This window comes from Acartia tonsa, chromosome 15 (assembly GCF_053477335.1).
Source record: "Acartia tonsa isolate MP-2025a chromosome 15, ASM5347733v1, whole genome shotgun sequence".
NCBI lineage: Eukaryota > Metazoa > Arthropoda > Copepoda > Calanoida > Acartiidae > Acartia > Acartia tonsa.
This window is the reverse complement of record NC_137274.1, coordinates 13,190,953-13,206,814: the sequence shown is the minus strand read 5'-3', so window position 1 is coordinate 13,206,814 and position 15,862 is coordinate 13,190,953. Positions and strand designations below refer to the sequence as shown.

The 15,862-nt window shown below is 32.5% G+C and overlaps 1 protein-coding gene across 1 annotated transcript; it reads right to left on the bottom strand.

Annotated features, from left to right (window-relative positions):
- Positions 1-3,620: 3,620 nt before the first annotated feature.
- On the bottom strand, positions 3,621-5,501 carry LOC145306913 (uncharacterized). Its single transcript, XM_080149253.1, has 7 exons — positions 5,263-5,501; positions 4,803-4,856; positions 4,616-4,678; positions 4,418-4,489; positions 4,213-4,278; positions 3,924-3,989; positions 3,621-3,698 (listed from the first exon to the last, which is right to left on the bottom strand). Exons 1-7 carry the CDS (start codon positions 5,407-5,409, stop codon positions 3,621-3,623), a joined length of 546 nt encoding a protein of 181 aa, XP_080005379.1. The 5' UTR covers positions 5,410-5,501.
- Between the last annotated feature and the right edge of the window lie 10,361 nt (positions 5,502-15,862).

Below are 15,862 nucleotides of genomic sequence, written 5' to 3'. Positions count from 1 at the left end.
ACACAACAATTTGTTTGCCAAGCTTTGCTCATAAATCTATTGTTTGGCCATCACACTAGGGTGGTAATCCCTGAAAATGTGATATAATATCTGTTTTCTAGATGGGTGGCTGCGTTGTAGCCTCTCAGGATACTCGGGGTTGACGTAGTTTTTTCTCTGTTCTGGTGCACTACACTCGTATGTTAGCTCGCAGCTTGCAGCTATGTGGCATGTTTCAGCCTATCGGCGGCAGGGAATGTCCCGTCCTGCTAGCGCCGCTTATCCAAATCCAGCTGATGGCGGCAGGGAATGTCCCGTCCTGCTAGCGCCACTGGTTCGGAACCTGCTATCTCTTGCAGTAAAATTGGCCTATTTTCAGCCGTTTACACTTATTTGGCTTGTTTCAGCCGGTCCGCAGGCCTGTTTCAGCCCTTTTGGCGCTCAATTCTCCGTTAGATATCAGCGCTGCTCGCGGTTATTCATCAAATTTCGCTGTCTCGCTTCCACAACTGCCGGATGCAGAGTTTAACTTTGCTGTCCAGGGTGGGTAATTCAGGTTGCTTGCGTCAGTTTTGCCAGATTCACTGCTGGGAGTACCTTAGCCTCAGATGCGCGTCTGCTCTACACTTGTGGTTCGCCGTAATCTCACACAGCTGTCACCAAAGTTGTGGTATCTGCCTAGGGTAAATGGCAGACACCAGAGTTCGAATAAAGACTACGGCAGTGTGAACAGACGTGGACACCTTACTATAGAGAAGCTACGCTTCTCTAGCATTCACTAGACAAGAATCAACATCTATTTCAGTTGTCACTTTATTGAAGGTGTAAAGGATACTAAAGCTATATACAACAAACAATAACTACATGGATAGGAATAAATGATCATAACATAAAAGCATTATAATACATATACAATAGTCAGTTTGGGCAATCATGATTCCCCATCCCTGGAAAGGGTGGGGGGGATTAAGAATACAGTTAACCATAATATAAATACATATGGATTAGGAATAAAGATGGTTAAAGATAAATCATACAGTAAAACATAGATAATTGCAATGGTTAGGTAGATGGCTATCCCTGTCTGGGGCAGGCAGGATAGCCCATGGAGCAGCACAATAGGTAGATAAGCATAGAGGGGTTGAGTGGTAGGTCTGGGTACTAAAGAGGGAAGGTTTGATGATTACTTGTGACAACAACAGTCTGTGTGGGGGCAGGTTTAGATCCTTTATCCTCAGGGTTGAGGTGGTGCTGATAACTTGGTGGTTGAAGGGGAAGGTTCCGGTGCTTAAGATGGGAGAGGGAGGGGTAACACCCCTCCCTCCATTTGCAGGACAACTGAGAGATAAAATCAGTACCGTTATCTGACATCTTTTCAGGTGGCTTCATAATTGTAGAATAACAGGATTTAACTAGGTGCGTAGCATCACTATAATGTCTTGGTTTCTGCATGGTCCAGAGCTGCCGCATACCACAATACATTTCCTATCATCTATAAACACATAGTTTTACTTTTACCAATACTATCACAAGCAAAAAAATGCGGCTTTAAAGCAGTTCAACTGCCATGGATGTTTTATAATCCATAATGAAGGGAATATTTAATATATATATATTCAAACTTCAGTTGTTATTTGTATAAGAGCCAAGAAAAATTCTGACAGACATTTCAAATTATAGAGTAGCTGTGCTACTAAAAATATCCATCATACAATAAAAGGTTAAAATAAAAATATGTTACTGTGAAATGTTTCCATTATATAAGGAAATTAAGCTTTTTAAACCATTCAAAGCAATAAATATTGAATAAGAAAAATGCTGAAAATCCCCAATAATGTATTCAAAAAAAGGTAAAGCAATTTTTCAAAATGAAATTAAATCTAAAATCTCAAGACTAAATCATATTTTCAAGCAATTTCATAAATATTCTGCTAATATATGATATAACTCATATTAGTCAAGCAATTAAATCAACCGAAAACCATATAAAGTAATGGGAGAAAAAAATTGCATCCATTTTAAAAAATTTTTTTCTCCACTTTAATTTTCCTTCTCTGGCTGTTCAATTAAAGCCTGAAATATAAAAAATCTTTTTCATTATATTTATATTCTAATACTTAAAATATATACTAGCGGCTATGCCCCTAGAGGCACATAATACAACTTCTTTTCAATCTATGGTGTTAAAATCAGCTGTTTACCAAAAATATGTTTTATGTTTATTTTGTTTTAGCTGTTTACCAAAAAAACTGCTAGGCCAATTTTTTATTTATGGCGATTTTTCTTTGGTGTGTTGTGGTACCCTCCCCAAAAACAATTATAAACTTTCCCAGGACCTATAAGAAGCTACACTGCAAAGAATCACCGGTATTATCCTCTTAGAATTTTTTTTTTTCAATTTTGAAAATTTGAGCAACCCCCCCCCCCACCACCGACAGCGAACTATGAACTCTGGCCGCAGCGCTCGGCTCCCTAGCCTGCCTAGCCGCAGCGCTCGGCCCCCTTGCCTGCCTAGCTGCAGCGCTCGGCCCCCTTGCTTGCCTAGCCACAGCGCTTGACTCCCTAGCCTAAAACCTAACCTAACCTTAAATAGTTGTTCGTCGTTGTCAGGGGGGGGGGGGGTACTCAAATTTTCAAAATTGAACAAAAAATTTCTTAAGAGGATAACGCCGAATCACCATATTAGTTCAGCAGTTAGCGATATCCTTACAAACAGACAGACAAACATCCTGTTTCTGTATTATAAGGATACTAACAATTACTCCACTAGTATCTAGGAGATCTCTATTGGAATGAGTAAGGAAAGTAGGAAAATAACCTAAACTAGAGGTCTATAGGGGCATTTGAGTAGGACTACCCCACCCCAATTTAAAAATGAAATGATTTATATGAATTAATTTTTTTTTTTGGGGGGGGAGGTTAATTTTTATAGGGGTGATTTTTCTTGGAAGGTATCCTTCCCATAAATCATTATAAACCTTCATAGGACCTATCTGACACTACCCTGTAAACAATATCAGTTCAACAAAAAAGATTCGGAACAAACAGTCAAATTGATAAATTTAGTTAGACATTCTATTACATTTTTTAAAAAGTTGAAAGAAGAATTACTTATAATTCTGATCATATTTTGTTCAGCTTTCCACAGTAATTAGGATAAAAAATGGGATTAATTTTGATTTAATATTTGTGGCAAACTGTTTGCAATCCATTGCTTTACATAATTTTTCAGTTTGGCTGAGAACCAGTTCTAACCCAGTGGATATTAATGGGTTTTAAAGCCATACTAGTATAGATTTTATGAACAGAAATGAATAATGTATCTAATCTCTTGGTTGATAAAACCAGAAATATGGTTATCATCTAAGTATTATAACTTTTTCTTGAACTACATGTTGTTGGTAGAATATGAAGGAAATAAATGTAATGTCATACCTTTACTACCACAACTTCAGGGATCTCAATATCCAAATCATCCACAGTGCCAGGTGGAGGAACATCTTAGTAAAAAAAAATTTTAATTAAATTTTATAAAATAATTTCCTTGTTACCTTGAACAAAAAAAAGTTTTTTTAAAGATAACCTTATAAACTTTTTATAAAGAAAATGCAAATTTAGATTTATAAATTCCCTGGAACTGATTAACTCACCTGTTTTATATTTGCAAGCAAGGGCTCTGTCTCAAAATCATTACTACTCCAAGTTTCTTTCCCAGTTTCCTAAAAAGAAAAATAATGAATGATATAAAATTGGAATGATAATCAAGAACCATCACAGGCTATAAAAAATACAAAAAGAGTTGAAAAATCATTTTTCCTTTAAAATATATATAATCATTATAATCAAATATATTTGTTCCCTTGTTTCTTATTCTTTACTTAGCATTGATTTAAGTGATACCAATGACAGGGCTAACAAGGATATATATTGAATTGTATGAATACCTTTACAACCCCAACTTCAGGGATCTCAATATTTGAATCCTCCTCAATACAATGTGGAGTAACATCCTAGTAAAGTACACATAAGATCAAAATAAGAGTTATAAAAATTTCTCCAAGTTACCTCAAAAATTTAAAAATTACTATACTTTTAATTGATTATGTATCAAAATAGAATTATAAAAATTTAAAAAGAAAATGCAAATTGGTTTTTAAATTCTTAACAACCACTAAAACCTTATCAGTTATATATAAAAAGTGTTTTTATTTATATTGGTAAATAAAAAAATACCTGTTGTTTTATTCTTACAACTTGTACTTTCTCAATACTCAAACTTGGCAGTTCTGTTTCTTGATCCTAAACAATTTGATTAATGATTTATATGACATTGGTAAATTTGATATGAAACTATTGCAACTGAAGATTAATTATATGATCATTAATTGGATCTATTTGTTTGTCTCCAATAATTCTTTGTCTACACTACAATATTTACCTTTAGTACAACTCTTTCCTTAGTATCATCTGCCAGAATTTCAAGAACATCAGGTTGATGAATGATTACATCCTATATAAATATAATATATTTATAATATATCTTTATTTAATATGTAATTTTTTACCAAACATGTATGGTAAAGTAGTAAATTATAATCATTTTTACGATCACAATATACAACGCAATATCACTTGCCTGAGTTACATTTCCAATCAAAGGTTCTGTTCCAATATGAATTATTGTTTCATTCCCATTGTCCTAGTCAAAATTTAAACTTAAAATTCTTTCAATATAAATTTTTAACAAAAATAATAATACATTTATGAGATTCTTTTATTTTTGTATAATGTGAAATTAAAAAACTCTTATTTCTGATAATAACCTTTGAAACAGAAAGGAAAGGCTGTATTTCCTCAACATTGATGCCATCTACATCCTAAAGATTAAACAAAATATTTCACTTTGAATATAAAACCAAACACAAAAATAGAATTAATCACTTGACATGGAAAACTTAGCACTAAGAATTATTAAATCTCTACTCTGGAATTTAAAACAGGGGGATCATGGAAAGAAAACAAAGTAGTGAATTTTGTCATATTTTTACAGTAGCTTTTCTCCTATTTTTAGCCCTTTTGTGGCAATCATTTACATTTACATAACTTGAAATAACCTATTGATAGCTACTGTGAAAATATGACGAAACCTGCTACTTTGTTTTCTTTCCATAATTAAAATAGGGTTTACTTTAAATTTATTGAAACTGAAATCCTGGTATTAATTAGATGATGAAAGTATTATAAAAGTGAAAAATTAATTGGGGAATTTATAAAATTGTGGACCTGATCAATCTGAGGCTGCATAATGAATTCCTTGTGTTCATGATTAAGCACTTCCTTTACTGTGTTCATCTCTATTTCCTCCATATCTTGAAGATTTGAATCTTTCTCGAATTTGTGACAAGAAACTGTGTGAAGAAGATTTTTCATGCAACCATTGTCATTTTGATTTGTTTTCTCATTGCTCTGTTCACAGTGTTTCTCCCTGTCAAATGCTTTTAGACCTTCATCATCTTCATGAGAATTTTATTCCTATAAATACATAAAAAAATTACCAATTGACATACATAAATTTAAAAGAAAATAATTTTAGTATTTATTGTGTAAATCATGTATAAATATCAAAATGTGTTCCAGACTTTCCAAAACTGTTTTTTAAGGGGTATTTGCAACATGCAAGGCAAGTGGTGATTAAAACCCTATGAATACAGTGAGGTATCTTTTATCAATAATATTAATTTTAGGCAGTCCCTGTGTTTGTAATACTAATTATTCATATTATTATGTAATAATAAAGCTGTAGTCAGGTCAAATGTGTGTTGGAAGAAGTTTTACTGGTGCTATAGTACTAGCAATACATTACTTGAATCCAATATCACTGCTTTTTATATCCTACCTTGTTTAGAATCTTTTTTCCTTGCTTGTGCATCATTAGTAGCCTCTTCTTCTTGTCCACAAGAACAACACATTCTTTTCAGAGAAGATATCATAGTTCCACCAAAACCTTTGCTGACTATCCATATTCTTGAAGAAAATAATTCATCACCATTCACTGCTCCAGTAGGGTGGATCACCAGGTAGTATAAAATCTAAAACATAAATCACTGAAATTTTCAATCAACTTTTAAGTAATGAAGTTTTTTTCTAGTCAATGAAAAAGTTTAACTTCCTTTGACTCTAAAGTTGCCTATTCTAACAAAATTCAATTTAAGTTCAATAATCTATTTATTTGACATTTATTTTGCCTGATTAAAAAGAACAAAATTAATTTAAACACTATTTGTGACTGTTAATGATCTTGAAACATACTATCTAACAGTGTGAATAGAAGAGTTTAGAATTAATTAAAACTTTAGGATAAGAAATATAATTGATATTGCACAATCAAATTAATAGTTAATTATTGCTTTCCACAGATAGCAAAATAAGAACTGAAATAAAAGTTGTATTTACTTTTTTGAAAGTACCTATCAATTATTGTCTAATGCAATTCAGATCAGGGTCTAATCTTGAAAACATCACTTTAGAATCCATACTAGTATAAAATCAAAAAATCTTATTACCTGAAGTAGTGCACCAACCAGCCAAAAAAAACATGAGTAAATGATGAGAGAAGGATGGATTTGGAAGCAATCATCCTGCGGGTAATATCCTGGGGCAAGCACTGGGAGCAACAACATTATCAAATTCTCTATCATTATCATTGCTTGAAATATAGTTTGTTTCAGGAAGGTTGGAGTTCCTCTTGCTGGAGAGTTGATGTCAATCCATAATGTATGGGATCCAACTGCACTAATTAAGTTGGGTACAAATTCTGTAGTCAGGGTCCAAATTGAATTCATCATTTTATTCAAACATGCTTGAATTAGATTTCTTCTTACTGGAGAGTTGATCCATAATGTATGAGTTCTTACTGCACTTATTAAGTTGGGTACAAATTCTGTAGTCAAGGTCCAAATTGAATTCATCTTTTTATTCAAACATGCTTGAATCAGAAGAACCATTAGAATGTGAAGAAACATAAAAGAGAGCCCTAGTAATCTCTGTCTCAGCAATTTACCTTTTTTTGTGCTTATATAAGCATTTTTGTCAGATTTAAGTAGGACGTGCTCACATCGGGAAAGTCCGCACTTTACAACAAAAGTGGCTTACTTAAATCGGACATGTCGGACTAACGAGCCATTTTCGTAGGTTAATTGCTTACTTGAAGAACTATTATTGCCCTATAAACCCCTAAAAAACCCCAAAAATAAGGGTGGCTGATAAGAATCAGCCAAATCGGACGCTTTTGAGGTAAATGTCTTACAGATTAAGATTTTAATCCGGATTATTTTTCCTCAAAATTTAATCCCTTCTCAGCCATTTAGGCTATATTTGTAGTTGATTGCTTACTTAAACAAGCCATTTTTGTGATTAATGTCCTACTTATATCTTCCATTTTTGCTACAAAATCCTTACTTAAACAAGCAATTTTTGTGATTAATGTCCTACTTATATCTTCCATTTTTGCTACAAAATCCTTACTTAAACAAGCCATTTTTGGGGTTGATTGCTTACTTAAATCCTCCATTTTTGCTGCAAAACCCTTACTTAAGTAAGCCATTTTTGGGGTTGATTACTTTCTTAAATCATCCATTTTTGTTGCAAAATTCTTACTTAAATAAGCCATTTTTGGGGTTGATTACTTATTTAAGTAAGGATTTTGCAACCAAAATGGATGATTTAAGTAAGTAATCAACCCCAAAAATGGCTTATTTCAGTAAGGATTTTGTAGCAAAAATGGATGATTTAAGTAAGCAATCAACCCCAAATATGGCTTATTTAAGTAAGGTTTTTGCAACCAAAATGGATGATTTAAGTAAGCAATCAACCCCAAATATGGCTTATTTAAGTAAGGTTTTTGCAACCAAAATGGATGATTTAAGTAAGTAATCAACCCCAAAAATGGCTTATTTAAGTAAGGTTTTTGCAACAAAAATGGATGATTTAAGTAAGTAATCAACCCCAAAAATGGCTTATTTAAGTAAGGATTTTGTAGCAAAAATGGATGATTTAAGTAAGCAATCAACCCCAAAAATGGCTTATTTAAGTAAGGATTTTGCAACCAAAATGGATGATTTAAGTAAGTAATCAACCCCAAAAATGGCTTATTTAAGTAAGGTTTTTGCAACAAAAATGGATGATTTAAGTAAGCAATCAACCCCAAAAAAGGCTTATTTAAGTAAGGATTTTGCAACCAAAATGGATGATTTAAGTAAGTAATCAACCCTAAAAATGGCTTATTTAAGTAAGGATTTTGTAGCAAAAATGGATGATTTAAGTAAGCAATCAACCCCAAAAATGGCTTATTTAAGTAAGGATTTTGCAACCAAAATGGATGATTTAAGTAAGCCATTTTTGGGGTTGATTGCTTACTTAAATCATCCATTTTTGTTGCAAAAACCTTACTTAAATAAGCCATTTTTGGGGTTGATTACTTACTTAAATCATCCATTTTTGTTGCAAAATCCTTACTTAAATAAGCCATTTTTGGGGTTGATTACTTACTTAAATCATCCATTTTGGTTGCAAAATCCTTACTTAAATAAGCCATTTTGGTGATAAACTTCCTACTTATATCTTCCCTTTTTGTTACAAAATCCTTACTTAAACAAGCCATTTTTGTGATTAAATTCCTACTTATATCTTCCATTTTGGCTACAAAATTCTTACTCAAACAAGCCATTTTTTTAATTAATCTCCCACTTATATATTCCATTTTTGTTACAAAATTCTTACTTAAACAAGCCATTTTTGAGATTAATTCCTTACTTAAATCTTCCATTTTTGCTATTAAATCCTTACTTAAACAAACCATTTTTTGTGATTTATTTCCTACTTTCCTACCATGATGTAAAAAAAAACTTTATAAGTCAAATTATATTAAACTACATGATATTATACAGTATTACAATACATTCAAAAATTTTATATTCTTTTCATGTTTAAAAAAGGACTGATGAAAGTTTGTTTTAAATTTATACAAATTAGATGTTTAAATCAAATTCACTAGTTTTCTGCCTAAATCAATCTTCTGTTTCTGATTTAAAGTTATGTTATAAAGTTCCAGCAAAACCACTCTAACCACAGACTGAGACAATCTGCCTTTGAAGTGATTCTAATGTACTCTAATGATATTTTGATTGATTTATCAACTCTGTTCTCCAATGAAGTAAACTCCTGAGAAAAAATTAATAAAGACAAAATATATTTAATATTGATATGAAATACACAAAACTACTCTTTCTAACATATGTTTCTTTAATATTTACAATAAATATTCATGAATTATTATTAACATTTAGAATAAATAAATAATAGTAAAATATTTAATATAGTATTTGTCATTTGGGATTAGACTTTTATTCAAAAAAATTTAAAGCTATTATATATAAAAACAAGCAATGAAGTGCACTGATGTCTAAGGGGGGAGGGATGTACAGGTATGATAACCCCCACCCCCAATGAAATTTGGCATTTAGGAACTAAGAAATCATTGTGGAGCTTCTATGTAATACAGCATGACACACAAAAAGTATTTTTTAGGGTTTACAGACCATATTACTTAGTGTATCAAAAAAAGTAGCATATGTTCTTGATCTCTTAACATTTCCACACAAGAAAAAAATTTTAGAAAGAGCCTAAATTTTGAAAAAGTAACTTACATAAGTTTTAAGTAAAAAGTTAAAATAAGTTTTAAGTTGAAAGCATTTTTTTGAGTCTTGTAAGGTTAATGATATTTTCATGATCCTAACTTTATTAACAAAAAAGATATCAACAAAATAAAATTTCATCAAAATGAGTTTTGATTTTCAAAAGCATAATTTACCAGAGATCCAAAGAGATATGTCGAAAAGGGGGCCAAATAAATGTCGGAATTCATCCTTTATTATACACATTGTGATGAAAAAATTAAGTTTTTAAAGTTAAAAGCATTTTTCTATTATTGGGATTATTTATACCCACAAATTTTAGTTCCAAGGTTAAAAGTTTTGGGAATAAAAAAGATTTACAACCTGAAATGGAAATTACCATTCCTTTCAAAAAAAAGCTTGGAAGTCCTTGAAAGTCCTTAAAAATGTAAGAATTGATCTAGCACCCCAAACAATTGGCAAAACTTAATGAAACTTGGTGAAAATATGAAGATTATTACCATAATTATCCCTAAAAATTTCAGCTCTGTATCTTTTATAGGAGTTGAAAAAATCCTTTCTGTCTCTGACAGATGGACAGATGGACGGACAGACAGATAGACATTTCAAATAATAGAGTAGCTTCACTACCAATTATAGAATAGCTTTGCTACTAAAAATAAGCTCAGAACTCATATTTATAGTTTTAGAGGGGGTCTTTTGCTCCACTAGCCTCTAGAAAGGAAGTCCCGAAATGAAATCTGTAATGGTTAATTAGTTAAGTTATGTTAAAAAAGTTTTCTTTAAAAAAATCAGATTGATATCTTTAAAAATAAGCTCAGAACTTACATTTTTAGTGTTTTGGGGGATCTTTTGTTCCACTAGCCCCTAGAAGAAAAGTCCCAAAATTCAATTTTTACAGTTTTACAGGTGGATCCAATCAAATAAATGAGCTTACAAGCTAAAAAAACAAGCCCAACAATCCAGGGCAAAATTTGGTACTGAATTATAAATATTATTGTAGCATTTGCTGCATAACAAAAACACACACACAGAAAAACTTTAGGGTACCTATATTTTTGGGTACCCCAATGCCATAGAAATGATAAGGGAGTAATAAAAAAAAATTATTTGTGTAAGAACCAATTATATTCAGAAAGTTTTTAAAAAACAGAGGGGGAGAGGAATGAGGATACTTTGTTAAATAGTTTAATGTTGCTGCCCTACTTATGGATATACTTATCCTTGTTTTAAATTAGTATAGTATAATGTGGTTGTTTTACATATGTATATAACTGTCCTTGTTAACATTAGAAAGAATAATGTTGCATTACTAATGTCCTTGTTAACCCTTACAGATTGGGGAGGGGGGGAGTCATATTGACCCCCCCTCTAGTTATTTCAATGTCATTTTTTTTGTAGGTATGATAGAGAGTTGTGACTTCATGACTATTTAAGTTTTGTAATTATACGTCGGCAAGAGTTGATCTTATAGGATATCTGGTCTGTGTCGGTCGTGGCGTCCGGTAAAAGTCGGTTAGGTGGCACCAAATTTAGAAAAAATTTTAAATAAATCTTAATTTCTACATTATGACTTTTGTGTATAAGGAAAACCTAAAATTTTTTTGGTGAATACTTAGATATCAATGATCTTCTGAGAAAAGTGGTGTTATGACTGTTTGACCGCTCCCTGACCGACTTTATGACCGTTTTTTTGTCCACCTTTTACTACAGACATATATCATGAATATCGTGGCTTATATTACAGCTAGAGACCTATAAATTTTTTTGGTAAATCCTTGAGCAACAATAAACAGATAAAAATATTAATTGGCGTCGCCAACCGCCGTTTTACCACCGTAACCGCCGAAAATGGCGGTTTACGTTATTTACCATTTTGCGGCGATGATCAAAAAAAGTATTTTTTTTGTTATGAAAAATTAAAAGTTCGTCTTAAAATTTGGTCATCCTAGCTGCAAAATTGGCCGCTCTACAGCTGTTTTAATATTTAGCGGCTGGCCGCTAAAAAGTGGCTAAGAGTAAGGAGCGGTCTGACCGCTATGACTAGAAAAAGTAATTTTCTCTATAATACACATGAACCACCAGAAAAAGCCGAGATAGAGGGGGGGGGGGGTCGTCAATATGAACCCCCCCCCCCCCCCCATTATGAGGGGTAGTTTATAATCATTGAAGATATTTATTAATGTATCATCCATTGTCCTATCCCTTTAGGTCCCTTAAATCATAAACAGTTGAACGCGGGAAAAAAATGATTATTTTTAATGTTATATAGTTCCAATAACATTTCTCTATACGCGGAAATCTGTCCATAATATGATTCTTGTTTTTACTTCAAACTAAAATTGACTAAATACTCAATCAAAATACCGAAATTATATCAAAATATAAGGATCTTTAGAGATAAAATAAGGCTGATAAAAAGATGTACATTCCCAATGATGACACACAAAATTACCCCTTCTGTAGTCCCCAAAGTTATTTTAACCTTTGGGGACAAGTGTATTAAACAGCACAATCTTCATTCCCTCTCTCTCTCTCTCTGCTAGTTCCAAAAGTCTTATATTAACGTTTTCTTATTCGTTAACTTAACAACTTTGGGGATTTTTACTGAATTTTTTAATTAGGTTATTAATTTTTGGTTTGGTTATTAAGTAAGTAAGGGACATTGGGCTGTTTATTACACTAGTCCCCAAAGTTTTACAATAACGTTTTGTTATTCGCTGGCTTAATAACTTTTGGGGCTTTTCTGGGATTTTGAATGGTTAGGTTATCAAGTATGGTAGTGGTTAAACCAACCAACCAAAATTAACCAAAAGTCCCCAAAGTTGTTAAGACAGCGAATAAGAAAACGTTATCATAAAACTTTGGGGACTAGTATATAAAACAGCCCATTGTCCCCCCTCATTCCCGAAGTTTTATAATAATGTTTTCATTTTGTTTGCTTAACAACTTTGGGGACTTTTACTGAATTTTGATTGGTTAGGTTATTAAGTAAGTATGGTTTCTAAACTTTTCAACCACTAATGGTAAATTACAGAAAGGGGTATTTTTGGATGTACTTCAATTTATCGAATATTGTCTTATCCCTTTAGATCCCTGGAGGCGATAAACATAAATTTTAGTCGGGTATAGTCCTTTCCACGACATCGCTCCATAAGGAGCGATTCTTCGCATTTTTCACAATAGCTTTTCTCCTATTTCTAGCCCCTGCGGGGGGCTCTAACCCTGCGGGGCCAATTACCTAAACCTGTGGGGCAATCACCTAACACAATATAACCTAACCTAACCTAAAATAACCTATAAAAAGCCATTTTAAAAATACGAAGAATCGCTCCTTATGGAGGGATGTCGTGGAAAGGACTATACCCTTTTAGTCTCACTTAAAACCGTTTTTTATCCCGCGGAAATCAATTGAATTCGAAGCCATACTGGAAAAATATGTTCAGTTTCACTTCAAAACTGATAAATATCCGGTTCTCAGCCATACTGAAAAACTATTATAGTCAGTTTTCTATGAATATATAATGCACAATCAAAAGATTAAACATAAAAAAAACTGGTGTTAATAATTGTACATATTTATATCCGCAGAAAGCTGACTATAATACGATGTTATGAAATAATTATTATTTATTTGATCATAGAATGTATAACCCTGCTCTATATCCTTTTTTAATAAAGTAACAGGATCTGTGTGTGTCTCTCTGTCTGTCTGTACCTAACGATCTCACTATCCGCCCCCAATAATTGTTATAAAACTTTGGGTACCAGTGTAATTTATGGTCTAATGACACCTCCCATGCTCAAAGATATGCATCACTTAAAAAAAACGTTTTGAGTATTATTTAAGTTCGTAATCCAAACATTTCTATATAAAACCCCCCGCCAATTTCCTATATTTGTTAAGTTATAACAAGTAAATGTTAATAACAAAATTCTTAGCTCATAAAAAATGTAAAAAGGTTCGTGTCAAAATAGTTTGAAAAAATAGACAAATAACGGACGCAATAACGGACTATATGTAGAAAGATACAATTTATAAACTTTAACCCCAAAATGACCAAAGGCGCGGGCTAACAAAACTGTTTTTAATATCATGATTGTACATTTTTAAATTTGTATAAAACTGGATATTTTACAATACGATACATGATTTTTCAGCATAGCTTAGAACCGGTTCTTATCCAGCGGATATAAATCTGTTCCAAACCATACTGGAAAATCAATTAAGTTACAGACTGAATGACAGACAAAGAAGTGAATTGTAAAGTAGCTTTTTTAGTTATTATTCGTTTTCTAGAGAGAAAGAGAGGGGACAGTGTACTTTTTAATCTGACCAATGGGCGACGTGGTTATTACGGAGGGAAGGGTCAATGGGCTGTATATTACACTAGTCTCCAAAGTTTTATAATAACGTTTTCTTATTCGTTGGCTTATCATTTTTTATGACTTTACTAAATTTTGATTGGTTTATTAAGTTCAAACGTTTCAACCACCAATTTTAATCTACAGAAAGGGTAATTTTGTAAGTCATCATTGGGGATGTACTGTACATCAATTTATAGGCCATGTATGTGGTTTACGAACGTAAAATATGTGTTAAACTTTATCTGGGAGGGAGAGGACAATGGTATGTTAATAACAATACCTATCTATAATACAAAGTAGAACGATGTCTGTCTGTCTGTCTGCCTGTCCGTCTGTCTGTCTGTCTGTCCGTCCGTCCGTCCGTCCGTGCGTCCCTTAAGATCTCGGTAACCACTGAACCGATCGGATTCTACTCTTCAGGGAATATACCTACTGGTTCTGTGGTGGTTTTAGGCTATTTTTTTGAGAGGTGGGACACCCCCAACCCCCCAAAAAACAAAAAATCCCCCCCATTTTTTTGTGGAAGATTTCCTTGGTCCTTTTACGTATTTCGCCCAAAATTTTTTTTTATTACCACTTTAGGCAAAGCCCCTAGAGGCTAGGGGCGAAGCCGCTAGTTTAACATAAATCGTAGTGCAACATTTGCTTGGTTTGGCAAAGATTAATATTCCATTGTCCTTGACCATTTCTCCAAAGTTAATTTAATCTACAGGTCTTTACAATAATGCAATAGTGTGATTAATGGGTATTATAGTTAATCTTTCATTGTGCTAGCACTACCAACTTTACAAACAATTTTATGTTTTCAGAGAGGGATAGGACAATAAAAGTCAATTGAATCTAATATTAAACTATATAAAAAATATAACATTTAGATCTAATTCTACAGTTTTAAAATTTTAAAGTTTTAGCTGACCAATGAACGAGTTTTTTTTCAGGGAGGGATGGGACATTGGGCTGTTTATTACACTAGTCCCCAAAGTTTCATAATTACTTTTTTTCGCCTAACAACCCTAGATAATTACTTAAAAATCGAAGGAGAATCCCACCCTTAAGAGTAGTGTATAATTCAGGGATCTTAAGAGATTAGACAATGATGATAAATAAAATTACCCCCTATGTGGATTTAAATCGTTAATTGAATTGATTGAAGTTTGGGCAAAATAAGTTTAAAACCAACTAATCAAAATCCCTAAATTTATCAAAATTTATGTACATCAATTTATCGGCCACTGTCTTTCCCATTGGATCCCTGATAAATATCAAAGAAACATGGATGACAAACCTATAAAATCAAAGCTATGAAAGGAGCATGATACTATTTAAGGACATTCTTACATTTTTGGGACTTGATTGTAGTGTTATAGTGCTTAGATTTAGATCGACAGGACAATTTTAACCAGTTTAAATTAACAAAAAGAGCTAACCAATTTGGACGTACGAACCGAACCCAATTGTAGAGAAGCTTTGCTTTTGAATATTAAAAAATCCATTTTCCAGTATGGCTTCGAAACCGATTAATATCCGCTGGATTAGAACCGGTTCTTAGCCATACTAAAAAAAATATGTAAAGCAGCGTATTACAGACTATTTTCCATGAATATTAAAAAATCATATTACTACCAGTATACTGTAAAGTTTCCATGTAAGTGTAAAAGAAAGAATATTATTATTTATCGCATCGTATCATAGTCAGCTTTCCGCGGATATCAGAATGAAAAGTTATAAGATTAAAACCAGTTTTCTTCAACCCGCGGTGCCTATGCTTAGAAAATTGGTTTTAGGTTTATGAGTTTTATTTTAAGATACGTGGAAAACTGTCT

Excerpts from the sequence above, each read along its gene's own strand:
- LOC145306913 (XM_080149253.1), bottom strand. The coding sequence starts at position 5,409 with ATGAAAAATCTTCTTCACACAGTTTCTTGTCACAAATTCGAGAAAGAT. Across the intron at positions 4,279-4,417 it reads AGGAAAGAGTTGTACTAAAG|GATCAAGAAACAGAACTGCC; the intron begins GTAAATATTGTA and ends CAAATTGTTTAG. Across the intron at positions 3,990-4,212 it reads TTGTAAGAATAAAACAACAG|GATGTTACTCCACATTGTAT; the intron begins GTATTTTTTTAT and ends GTACTTTACTAG.